Source organism: Contarinia nasturtii, unplaced genomic scaffold (assembly GCF_009176525.2).
Source record: "Contarinia nasturtii isolate CC-2019 unplaced genomic scaffold, AAFC_CNas_1.1 Cnas_scaffold_4311, whole genome shotgun sequence".
In the NCBI taxonomy this organism is placed as follows: Eukaryota; Metazoa; Arthropoda; class Insecta; order Diptera; family Cecidomyiidae; genus Contarinia; species Contarinia nasturtii.
Genome location: NW_022201606.1, coordinates 1467149 through 1479826, shown reverse-complemented (window position 1 = coordinate 1479826; position 12678 = coordinate 1467149). Strand labels below are relative to the sequence as shown.

Sequence of the window (12678 nt, the reverse complement as noted above, 5' to 3'; positions counted from 1 at the left end):
AGCGCGAAAACTAACTGCCTTTTTTGTTTTCGCTTAAACGTCAAAATGGGCGAATATGGCGAAATGATGATTACGGCGAATTCTCAAGGCAACGAATTCGGCGAATTCAGTTTTTTCGGATATAAATTTTTTTTCTTAAAAAACAAAAATTTCCCATATTTGTTTGTTTTTGGACAAAAACGAATTTGAAAGATTTTCCCATTTTCATTATTTTTAGCCATATCGCTAAACATGCACGATTAATCAGAAGATATATCAAACCTATCGTTTTCCAAATAGTATATCAATAAGACCTGTTGTCATAACCAATAAAAATAAATGAAAAAAAAGTGCACTTTTGTTGTTTTTTTTTTTATTTTTTTTTTTTGTTTAGATTTATTTGAAACTTTTTTCTGATTTTAAGCCATTAAATTACAAAAAATACCGGATGTTGGACACTTTTTGTGATTAATTTAAGCGGTTACAATGACGGCTTGAGCGGCGGCTTTGATTGCAGCTCTTTGTTTAACGACGATTTGGTTGGCGATGTGATCGAGATGTCTTTGGCCTTGTGAGGTCAATACACGGCCACCATCTTGATGTTTCTCAATCAATTTAATAGCTTCCAATGCTTGTAAAGCTTTGCGTGCAGCACCGTCAGCTGAGCGGCAGAAATGTGATGGATGAACACCATTACGCTTACGTCCACCATAGATTTTGGTGATGGCACCAACACCGACTGAGCGACGGTGGTACAAGTGACGCAAAATTGAAGCACAACGTGTGTAGAACCAGTCTGGATCGGTTGGCGACAATTCCTTGAATTTTGCGGTCTTGATGATGTCCATTTGTTCTGGCACCTTCAATTTACCAGATCTAAATGATGAAAGGGAAAAACATCAAAAAAAAAACAATGAAATTAGATGTTTTCATTCGATAGCACACATTCAAAAAAATTCTATGCTAAACTGAATAATGATTTGAAAGCATATTATTATGTGATGTGTATCACATTAACAATCACTGATTTACACAGTTCCATGTAACATATATAAAAGTTAGGTTATGTTCGATGCTTACTTTTTCAAGAATTCGGCTACTGCCTTAACAACAGCAGCTTGGTCGACGTCTTTTACTGTTACACCTGGCATCTAGAGGAAGAAAATAGCCAAAAAACACAATCAATTAGTGAAATTTCACGAAATTAAATGGTTGTAATCGTTGTTTTCGATTGTGGTAAACAATAATGCCACATGTGATAGGCATTACACTATGGGTGCGCAATGCGTTCTCATGTCACGCTATTCACAGTACACATAAAATCGATTTTTTTCGACAAATTTCACCAAAAAAACTTATGTACTCCAATTGATTTCAATTTATTAAATAGAATTTCAATGAAATTTACCACAAAAAATCTATTTGATTAAATTTTTATGAGAATTTTCGATAAATTTATCTGGACAATGGGAAAGTCCGTACCTTTAATTTGACAAGAACCACCGGAAAGAGAGATATTGATGTATGAACGTGAAGTTGTCGCGTTTGAAACGATGTTGCCAATCGCCGTCGTGGACAATGACAGATGTCACACATGATTGTTGCTCAATTTGTGAACTTAAGGCGTGTTCACACGTTTGAATGACGTTTTAACAAAAATAAAATAATTTAAATCATAAATTTAAAGAAATATAATGTCTTCGGAATTAAAATGCAAACATTTAATTTGAGTTCAGAAAAAAATATTAATTTATTTTTTTATTTTCATTGATAAATTGCTAATACATTTTAATTTAAAAAAAAAAATCTAATCATCATCGTCAATAAATTCATCAACAAACGCTGAAGCCAGCTCATCAATTAGTGCTTCTTCACTCTGTTTAGCTCCGTTATCAGTGCCATCGGTTTCAGTGATTGTTGGCAACTTGTTCGATTCTTCTTTTCCCTTTACTGGAGTCGAATCTTGAAGCGAAATTGAATTGCGACGCAGTGATCTTCGCCGGGGAATCGGTGACTCGGACTTTGTTGTAACGGAAGCATCGCTGTCTGTTGCCGAGTCTCGTCTCTTTGCAGAGAGTCGGGCTGATTTTCGTGGCGGTGAAGTCAACGGTTTCTCTTCATTATTTTCTTCAACAACTATTTTTACAGACTCTTCAGGTGGCTGTTGTGATTGTGATGATATTGATGGCTCCAATAATTCCAAATCGGTTGATTCTGTTTCTATAACTGCCTCTTTGCTTTCCTCTTCTACTTGACCTGAGGTTTTCGTTTGATGCTCCACAATTTCGGTGGTTGAGTTATTCGAAACTTCTTCGGGCATTTGATTTTGTGGTTTTGGCAAAGCATCAACTACCTCATTCATTTCAACATCTTCGTCCTAAATCAAACAAATCAATTAAACAATTAATATATAGCAAATGATATTGATTGAATATGTGTTTACCTCATTGTCTTCGTCACTGCATTGATTACTATCACTGTCATCCAAACCATTTGCAGTGGCACGTGAGTCTTCCGCATTCTGTTTAAATGCCGTTGCAACATCATTTACATTTGTCGGAAAATAGAAAATTTCCTTTTGCGGATGTAAAATCTTTTCGATACCGCGCAAATATTCACTGCATTTATTTCGAATGTCAGCGCTACTATCGTGCAATTGGGCCAATCGAAAAGCTTCGGCTGCATATTGAATTGGCGGCGGACAGAGACAATGTGGTGACTGTGTCAATGCAAACAAAGCGGTAAAAAGAGCTTTTCGGCATTCATTGTCAAAGTATAGAGTTGTTTTCTTTGGCGTTGCATTCACAACATTCAACGAAAGGGCAACAATATTCTCTTGTAAAATTTTCTGATACAAAGGTTTGATGAAGCAGCCGGCTGCATGCAAAACCTCCACCAAACAGCTAAGTGCTGCCTCACACAGTGGCTCATTTCCATTGTCTGTGTAAATAATTTTGGTATTGTGCGGATTGAATGACTTCGAATGAGTTTGGGCTATGTTGGATGCATCGTTTTGCGCTTTGTGCAACTTTTGACGTGCTTTTTTCGATAGATACTTTCGACTTCCCGTTAATACCTAGGGTTAACCAGTAAAGAAAAATGGAAATAATGAGAATTAATCAATAGTTAATGGAACCGAATGGTAAATGAAATCCTGTTAATACCTTCAGAGTGACTTCATTCTGGTATGGTGTTATGTCTTGGATAATAAACTTTATCAAGTCGTCGGCGATTGTTTCAACCAAACTACCATATTTGGTCGTTTTGCACCACAGCCCAAGGGTGCGATAGGCTGCCTGTCTTATTGAACTGAAAATAAATTCAATCGAATTAGAAAACCCATTAAAAATACCACGATCAAAAGCAATTAGAAACGGGACTTACATATATGGCCGTTTGAAACCTGTTGCTTTACCAGATGATGTCCATTTCAAAGATTGTGCAATCAATTGACATATATTACTTGCGAATGGAAGTAAATGCGCACGCAATCTATTTGGCAAATAAAATTTGATTAAGATGTTCACTCCGTCTTGAATTAAAAACAATTTACTTACAACAAAATCAACGAATCTAACAATCGAAAGAGTGAGACATGAATTTGAGGTAAAAGTGCTCCAATCGCAATGTTATCAGTAATTGCATTCTTCGATAGTGTGGCGCAATTGACAGCCAGTCCCCTGGCGATTATTGAAAATATGTGTCCTGGTTGAATTGCCTTTGCTACGGGAAACGGATCACTACACAGACAAAAAGGAAGAAAAATTTAAAATGTTGACTCTTCAATTATTTGTTATATTTTACCATAATGCAATTCGTAGATAGTCCGTTGAATTTTTAAATCGAGTCAACAATTGTGTAGCCCTTTGTACTGGATCTGGGCTCAAATTCAATTCAATCATTTTAGAAGTGGTGATTTCTTCGTCAAAATTAAAACCATCATAGGTTTCAGTTGCATTTGTAAACAATTGATTCAAAATGCCGTGCAAACTGCCCAAGAGTTGTGATTGTAAATTTGACCAAGCACCTTTTACGCTAGATCCCTGACCACCACCGCCTCTGACTTGTTGTAATTGAAGTAGGCACTTTCCACTTTGAATAACCAATGCTTGGTTTGTACTATCGATAAGTGTACCAAGAAATTTATCAATGATTGTTCTGGAACTGGCACCCGATGGACCGGGATACAATTGCATGCACACTTCCATGCATTTCAAAGCGGCTAAATGACAATCTGGCGGCAAACCACTGACTGTCTCAATAATTTTGCTTAGCAAATTGTTTGAAATCGCCTTTCCAAGGTCCGGAATGTGATCAGATTTTGTCAATATGTCACTTATGACCTCATAAGCAAGACACACTGTAGCTGCTGGTTTCTTCTGTGCACAAATTTTCGTACACAACGACAACCATAAACTTCCTTTCTGCTCGATTATGTCCAATTGACATTGATGTAAAAATGAACTCAGAAGTAAAAGTCCTTCGTGCCTTTTGCTGTGGGAATTCAAGCTATTTGTTATCAGTGATACGATCGAATCTAGCTCATGATTTGCCTGTAATTATGTTATACATTGTTTTGTGTTATAATCTGACCAAGAAATGCAGTTCATATGTGTTTTCTTACCTTTTGACTGAATGTTTGATGATTATCAAAGGCGTTCAACAACTGCAAAAACTGTTTATTTGGCAAAGCAGTAGCCGATGAAACGATATTCAGTGTTTCATTCATCCTTTGCTTTTACGGATATATTTTCAACAAAAAAAAAACACCGGAATTCCTGATAGAATTCGTCTTTCCAAGTTGATAACAACAAAACTATACTACACGTGCTCTATCAACAAAACTGTCACACTCCATACATGCTCAGTAATGGCTCATTCACACAACTGAGCAACTCAATATCGTTACCTGTTTGAACATTATTATCAATTTTGTTTGAAATTGGCTGTAAATACAAATTAATGGATAATGTTATATTTAATATAAAATCATTAAAATTCAAATAAATATTATTTCATACGAAAATTGGAAGATTTATTTTATCTTTTTTTTATCAATTTCACTGCAAGACAGTGCCATACATTTCATATTCGGTTACATTTTGTGGTTTGTCATTTTTTTTTATTTATAGATTTTAATTAAGTAAAATATACTACTAATATTCACAATAAAATTCAATCCGAGTTCATAAATGACTTTCCCAATCAATCGATTCAATGAGTATTTAACCCGAATTGATCAAATTAGAATACACATTGGAATGGTTTCTTGGATACACGATGCAATTAACGTAGCGTATACTGCTATAGATGAAAATGTCTAAAATAAATGATTACAAATAAATTCTTACAACAGTACGGCGAATAAATCATATTTTTGCTGTAACACAATGCGTCAAACGAATCCGCAAGTTTTTTATGAAAATCGAAACCGACAGTCCGATACACAAAAAACACATAGTCTTTTGGTACTTTGTACGGAATCATTTTAAATTGAGAAACCGAAAAATACACCCATGAAATTCTACACAACTGTGGATAGTAGTAGCAAAAAATTCCATATTGTTTGCACACAATCTTTTCTCTGTGTGTAAAAATATGAATCGCTTATGCCGAATGAAATTCAAAATGTATTGTGAAAGAAGCGATTGGATACACATATTGTCATTGTGTGTGTGTGGCTGTTAAATCGATTGGTGAATACCACAATGGTATATGTGAAGTATGTTTTCTATCATATATGGATAGGAGATTGCTAGAGAGAGATAAAGATAACAGCTATGTTTTTGTATAAAAATGTGGTACGCTTTGATGACAATCCTAGTTTAAATTTCAAATTTGATTTGTGAACATTGATTCAACATACTTGGTGAAATGAGTTTCGAGGGAAAAGTTGCTTTAATAACAGGAGCTAGCAGTGGCATTGGTGCTGACGCAGCTATTCATTTAGCGAAATTAGGTGCCAGTGTTTCGATAGTCGGTAGAAACGAAATACGATTGAATGCAGTGGCCGAAAAAATTAAGAACTCGGGTTCACCAGTACCATTAACAATTGTTGCCGATGTGACCAAAGATGCTGAACGTATTGTGGATGAAACGATCAAACACTTTGGTAAATTGGACGTTTTGGTGAACAATGCCGGAATCGTTGGGCAAGATAACGTTACTACTTTTGACATGCCTGAGTTTGATCGAATTTTCAATACAAATGTAAGAAGTGTTATAACGTTGTCGAAATTGTGTGTCCCACATCTTGAAAAGACTAGAGGGAATATCGTCAATGTGTCAAGTATTGCGGGTCTTAAAGCTGTTCCAAATGTTTTATCCTACTGCATGTCAAAGGTTGTTTGAATGGATCAGAATAAAAATCCGACTTGTACGCAGAGACTAGAATTGTTGTTGTATTACAACAAATAAACTATGTAAAAAAAACTCTGTGCTCCACTTTTATAGACTCTGCGTACAAGTCGGATTTTCATTCGTTTATCCTATAACTTTGCCAACTAAGACTCCAGGGCATGAAGTTTCGAATTTTGAGAATTTCATGAAAAAAAATTCAAAATCTAAAATAATAATTATTATTATTAATATGGAGAGAAGCTTAATCTCAATTGTACAAAATTAGAAAAAAATATGTACAAGCGAAGCGAAACGCTAAATATTTTTCACCGAATTGGATAGAAACTATCGAAATGTCATGCCCTGTTATAATTTGAGAGTCATAAATCAAGCAATAGTAATTATTTATATTTACTCTCTAGGCGGCTTTGGATCAATTCACAAAATGTTCCGCGCTTGATCTTGCACCGAAACATATTCGTGTAAACTCGATTAATCCAGGGATTATCAAAACGCCAATATTCAAGACAGTCGGTCTTACAGAGGAAGTTGCTGAAAAGATGTTTGATGAATACAAATCAAAATATCCATTGGGACGTGTTGGGGAAGTTTCAGACACGAGTTCGGCAATTGCTTATTTCGCTGACGAAAAATCAGCGTCATTTTTAACAGGCATTTTACTAACCGTTGACGGTGAGCACATCTGATTTTCATTCATGTATTTTATGGGAATTTAACAAAAGTTTTTTTTCTTGCAGGTGGATTCATGCTGGCATAAATCGTATAAATTTAGCAATCTTCTTCAAGTTGAGCCTGAGGATTTATGAATTTAATGAATATTGAATTTTGTAAATACACTTTTCCAGTATTTTAATATCGTTTACGATTACGAATAACAAAAATACGATTAGATAAAGAAATACGGATGTTATCTCGAAAACGAATAAAAGGGCGTCTTTATTGATAAAATATTATTAGTAATAAATAAATCGCCACAATTTTTTTTAGAAAATTATAGTTTTATTTCAAACTATAAGACACAACTGCGGTTCAATTACAAAATTCCCGTCATAAAATTCGTAGTTCTTTTTGTAATTTTTATTGGGATCTACCAAGCGTGGATGATAAATTGGAAATTAAAAGCTAAATAAAGAGTCTTACAGGCTAGGGGTTTTTATCCCAATCAAAACACTGTGAATATTGCGTATATTTTGCGTATATTCACTGCGAATATTCGCAAGATATTCTCAAAATACGTACATTCAATGCATTATTCGTAAAATATGCATAGAATGTGTACCATCGAATAATATATATTCGCGAACAGATAAATTCCCCTAGCTTACAGGAGTAAGACGAACTTTTCCGCAATCTAACAAAACGCTATAAAAAATATGTCTGTTTCCATTAAAATTATTTTTTAAACACTTTCCATACAAAAGTCACAAAAAATTTGGATTTTTGTATGGGAATCATGCCTAGAAACCATGAAAGGACGTGAAACTTTGCACACGATATTTTTATACAAAATTTTCGATTTTTGGTACCTTTAATTTTCGTAGGAATTTCTTCAAACCTTCACAGTTTCAGGTCATTACGATATCACACAGACATAGCTTCCATTCAAATATCCTAAAATTACAAAGGAGCGAGTACGACGTTTCCTCCTTTGCTAAGCGAAATAAATCCGATATACGGCGCTGATTTAAATGTCACTCTATGTCATTCCACAATGATACATTTTTTGGCTTGACAATATATAAGCTCTTCATTCAACATGCATAATTTTTGAACGGTCGAGTAAAAAAAAGAAACATATCATAAAATATTCTTCTTACGTTTATCATAAAAATTCTCTATATTTTAAATTTATTTGTTTAAAAATAACATTAATTTCAATTTTTTTTTTTCATAGATTGAACAAGAATCTAATGTAAAAAGTAATACCAATGCGACACCTACCGTTAAAATAGAAAAGGAAACTTATTTGGAATTGTAACATTTTGGTCCGCCATAACAGCATCTTCGTTTTGCTTCTCTGTGATTGGTCAAGTAAAACGAAGATGCTGTCATGGTGGACAAAAATGCTACAATGGATACCAACTAAGTTTCTTTTTGCATTTTTACGGTAGGTGTCGCATTGTCATTACTATTTACATTGGATTCTTATTTAATCGATGAAACATTTTTTGTTGAAATTATTGAAATTTATAAACAAATTAATTTTTTTATAAAAAAAAAATTTTAATAAATTTTTTAATGAAAAATGTTAGAAAAATATTTTATGACATGTTTTTTTTTCAACGATTCAATAATTATGAATGTGTATGCATTTTAAATGAAGAGCTTATATATTGTCAAGCCAAAAAAGTATTATTGTGAAATGACAGAGTGACATTTACATCAGCGCCGTATATCGAATTAATTTCGCTTGGCATAGGGGGAAATATTTTGACAGATAGTACTCGATCCTTTTGAGTACGACGTATCACGTGGAACAGACCCACAACAACCATGCTCAAAACGGCCTGATTAGGGTTCTTTGGGCTCGAAAATGTGTAGAAAACATGTTTTTGAGGTGTCGTAAATTTTGACCCATTGCAATACTTTCCCGTTTCACACTAAGTGTGTGCGGAAAAGTAAAACGGTTATCAGGTATAAATCAATACTTTATTCAAAAAACATTGCCGACGTTTCGATTATGGGTTTGAATGTTTATCAAATATATATTCAATAGCACTGCTACAGCCATTCAATGAACTGATAGACGTGATTAATACAATATTAAGTCGTAAAACATTTGTAATTTAACGAACCCGAGTGGAAAAAAAGTGGCTATAGTTGGCTATATTCATGAATTTTAAAATGTTGTATGGAAAACAATCGACTATAGTTACTCAGTCTGTTAGTCAGTCAGGCGATTATTTCGGGACGTTTTCAAACTCACTAATAAATTTATTTTTGTGAATAAATTGAAAAATCACACTTACACAGCACATTTTTAATATTTTATGTTGACGTCATTTAGTATTTCAAAATATCAATAATGCGTATTTTGTTGATGTTTAAATAACCGGAGTGGACTTTTAAGTCATCATTATATTGACGAATTATATATGGATGAATAAAAAAGATCAATATATGTTGTATTTGTATGAGTGATTTTAACATGTGATTTGTGTTAGAATGAGCCAGAAACAGTGTTTTTGTTGAATGATAATGATATGACATTTCCATGTTCTTATATTGAACCTGAATAGTAATAAAATAAATAATTTAGCCAATGGTTTTTCTCTGGTAGTTTCCGTATCTAAGATCTGGATCTAAGCGTGCGTACATGGTCGCATGATATGCGCATCATTATAATATTGTTTGCTTGCGTTCGCGTCTCGACGTGATTTTACGTGAATACATCTGAAAAATCTTCTTTTAGTTAAATAACTTGAACAATTTGAACAGAAATTATAGTCCATAATTATGTTGAATTTTTTAAACTAGAAGGAGTAAAGGGTACGTAAAAATGGTGTTCAACGGAATGATTTCGAATCGACGACAATAATAAATTGGCCTTTGAAATTAAATCAATGCCAACTTGTAAAATGAAAAGCACAATTTATTGTACGTAGTCTTGCATCATAAACTAAGTCAAATATACACCGAGTGTAATTTCTTCGTCCTCCATAGTATTGAGAAAAGGAATAATCCATTGTTACTATCAACTTTTCGTTTGTTATTTTAAATCGAAATTCAAATATAATTTCGAACTAAAAAATTAAGAAAGCCTTTCTTTTGAGTAAAAATTAAATAAATAATCTAATTATAATGAAGAAATGAAAAGGGAGATACTCTTGCACAATATTGGATTCAGTGCATATAATGGTCTATAGCCTTCTTTCATTCTTAGCATACGCCAAAACAGCATTCAACCTCTTAAATTAACAAATAGCTGTAAATCTTCTTGTTTGATATCTTACATATTTTTGGTGTGCAAATTAATTCGTAAGCGATAATTTCTTTAGGCGTTCATCAAGCATTGCACATTGAGAGTTGCAGTTTGCATGAACCACAAGTCATACACTCAAACGACCGACCAAACGACCGATCGTACACATTTCCGTTTTCTCCAGGCAAAAAGCAGACCATAAAATTATTACTGACGACGAAGCTTGTGCCGCTTCTGACTATGTATGTGTATTGCTTACTTGGTTAGCCTGTTAGCATGTTATGGCAAAATGATTAACCATAATTGATTTGCTGTGAAATACTGGATTTCAAAATGAAGAATTCATTGCTATGAATTCCCTATTCATGACGATACACCATCTACATAGTCATAGAATTTATATCAGAATCGAACAAGGAATCGAATAAAAAAGACTTCTATGTGTTTTCAAAATGATATATTTTGAAACTTTTCTACATGCAAGGATCACCACTGCATTACAATATCGTTGAGAGCAACTGTAAAACCCAAAGAGTCACAATCCTCGATAGTTTTTTACAACCCTTTTTACCAAGCGTTCAGGATCGCATACATTTATGCGATACATTGAATGATGCATGCATCGTTTGATGCGAATCAAATAACGCAAACACAACGCTAACGATGTCGCTGTGAGTACGGACCTGACAGCGCACGACGTGCTTATATGATACACGTAATGATGTGAATGTTCAATAAAGCAAGACCGTCGTGTGCTACTAGATCCGCACGTACAACGACAGCGTTACCGTTATTTGATGCGCATGAAATGATGCATGCATCATTCAATGTATCGTATAAATGTATGCGATCCTGAACGCTTGCTTTTTACATGCCATAATGCTTTTACATGACACAACCTCAAAGCCACTTTCGATTGGTTTCCATAGCAAAAGAGCACGTGAATATATTGAATTTAATTAAATTGATTTCAGCCACAATAAACTGAGCAGAAAAAAAATTCGTCAAGTGCTACTTTTTATCAGCTTTGATGAAGAAAAGTTCCACTATTTTACGTAAGACATTTACTTTTAATTAACTTGGCTTTTCCCCCGTCATTATTTGCTGAAAACTGTAACGAGCACCTAACTTATTTACAGACATGCAATTATTTTGAGAAAATCTATAAAAGAAAGTGATACAATAATTTTATGTATTACAATTCGATTGCACAAAATGAGTAGATTGATTTGACCCATTTAACTTGGCAATGCAGTCAGATGGAGACTATATCTATTGATTTGCAATTTAATTCGTGCCTACTATTCTACTGTACATTTGAATACGAGTGTATACAAACGAGAGAGATGATGAAAATAACGTACAACATGCAGTAAAAAGAAAACAAAGATCGCACACAGCACACGAGTTGAACAGCGCCTGATATAGCAGCTGATATCAGTAGCTGAAAAATATTTACTGCGTACACATCAAATCTTTCATCTATGAATTCATAACAAACATTTGAGAAAGACATTGTTTGGATATCTTATGTGCAATTTATCAATCATACTTTGGATTAGCAAATATGAAAATTGACAGAGATAAATTTAAATTAATTAAATGTCTGAATGATGACAGCGATTGATGACGATTTTGAGCACTCTGTTTTCTTTTGCATCAATGCGAAATCACACATTTAATTTACTAACCATCAGCATGACATTGCAAATATGTATCGAAAAGATATATGAAAAAAGATTGTAAACACAAAGCTAAAGCAAACGAACGTTGTGAGTTATATCATACGGCCTACTGCAGTGGCGTAACTTGAGATCGACTTTGGCGGGTTTTAATTATTTTTTTTTTCGTTAAAAACCCTAGCAAAATCGAAAGAGTTTTTCCCATCAACAAAACCCTAGTAAATCATTAGAAAATTCTATCCAAAAGTCCATTTTATCTAGTGCAACTTCCATTTCATTTGTGAAAAATTGAAGAGCATAAGATGTTTTCAATATTCAAACTTTCCAAACGTATTAAGAAGCTATGGCGTGTGAAGTGAGCCAATTTTTTAAAGATTATTTGGGAGAAATATAACATAGATCGTTGTGATGGAGATACCTGGAGACAAAGTTCGAAAAATAAACTTGAATAATTTTAACTTTTTCACAATCAAGTGTGTAACACCGAGTAGGAATATCATGGCCTACTATTCTTTTCTACATTCTAATGTGAAAATAACGCACAACATGCATAAACGCATTAAAACTGATTAAAATAGCGGCTATGAAATAGCAGCCGCTATGTCCATAGCTCAATGTTTTATGTTTTCAGAATTGAATGGTCAAATAGTTTTTATGTGTTCATTGACGCCAGAAATAAGATACCGGTATAATTTTTTGTTTTCATATTACCAGTACGTAGCGTCACCATGTGGA

General features: G+C 33.8%; 3 protein-coding genes across 4 annotated transcripts; 1 reads left to right on the top strand and 2 right to left on the bottom strand.

The window, feature by feature from the left end:
- Positions 1 to 355: 355 nt before the first annotated feature.
- On the bottom strand, positions 356 to 1527 carry LOC116350580 (40S ribosomal protein S19a). 2 transcript variants are annotated; one of them, XM_031782416.1, is made up of 3 exons: positions 1388 to 1406; positions 1060 to 1130; positions 356 to 855 (listed from the first exon to the last, which is right to left on the bottom strand). In XM_031782416.1, exons 2-3 carry the CDS (start codon positions 1128 to 1130, stop codon positions 453 to 455), a joined length of 474 nt encoding a protein of 157 aa, XP_031638276.1. In that variant the 5' UTR covers positions 1388 to 1406; the 3' UTR covers positions 356 to 452. The 2 variants fall into 2 exon arrangements, with proteins under 2 accessions (XP_031638276.1, XP_031638275.1); XM_031782415.1 differs by lacking the exon at positions 1388 to 1406 and adding an exon at positions 1462 to 1527 and having other exon boundaries at positions 357 to 855.
- Positions 1528 to 1759: 232 nt separating this feature from the next.
- On the bottom strand, positions 1760 to 4811 carry LOC116350576 (proline-, glutamic acid- and leucine-rich protein 1). Its single transcript, XM_031782412.1, has 7 exons — positions 4604 to 4811; positions 3784 to 4532; positions 3537 to 3719; positions 3364 to 3471; positions 3144 to 3288; positions 2423 to 3055; positions 1760 to 2356 (listed from the first exon to the last, which is right to left on the bottom strand). Exons 1-7 carry the CDS (start codon positions 4706 to 4708, stop codon positions 1787 to 1789), a joined length of 2493 nt encoding a protein of 830 aa, XP_031638272.1. The 5' UTR covers positions 4709 to 4811; the 3' UTR covers positions 1760 to 1786.
- A 975-nt stretch (positions 4812 to 5786) lies between these two features.
- Positions 5787 to 7287, top strand: LOC116350578 (uncharacterized oxidoreductase TM_0325-like). The gene is made up of 3 exons (XM_031782414.1): positions 5787 to 6321; positions 6741 to 7011; positions 7077 to 7287. Exons 1-3 carry the CDS (start codon positions 5854 to 5856, stop codon positions 7094 to 7096), a joined length of 759 nt encoding a protein of 252 aa, XP_031638274.1. The 5' UTR covers positions 5787 to 5853; the 3' UTR covers positions 7097 to 7287.
- The last annotated feature ends 5391 nt before the right edge of the window (positions 7288 to 12678 follow it).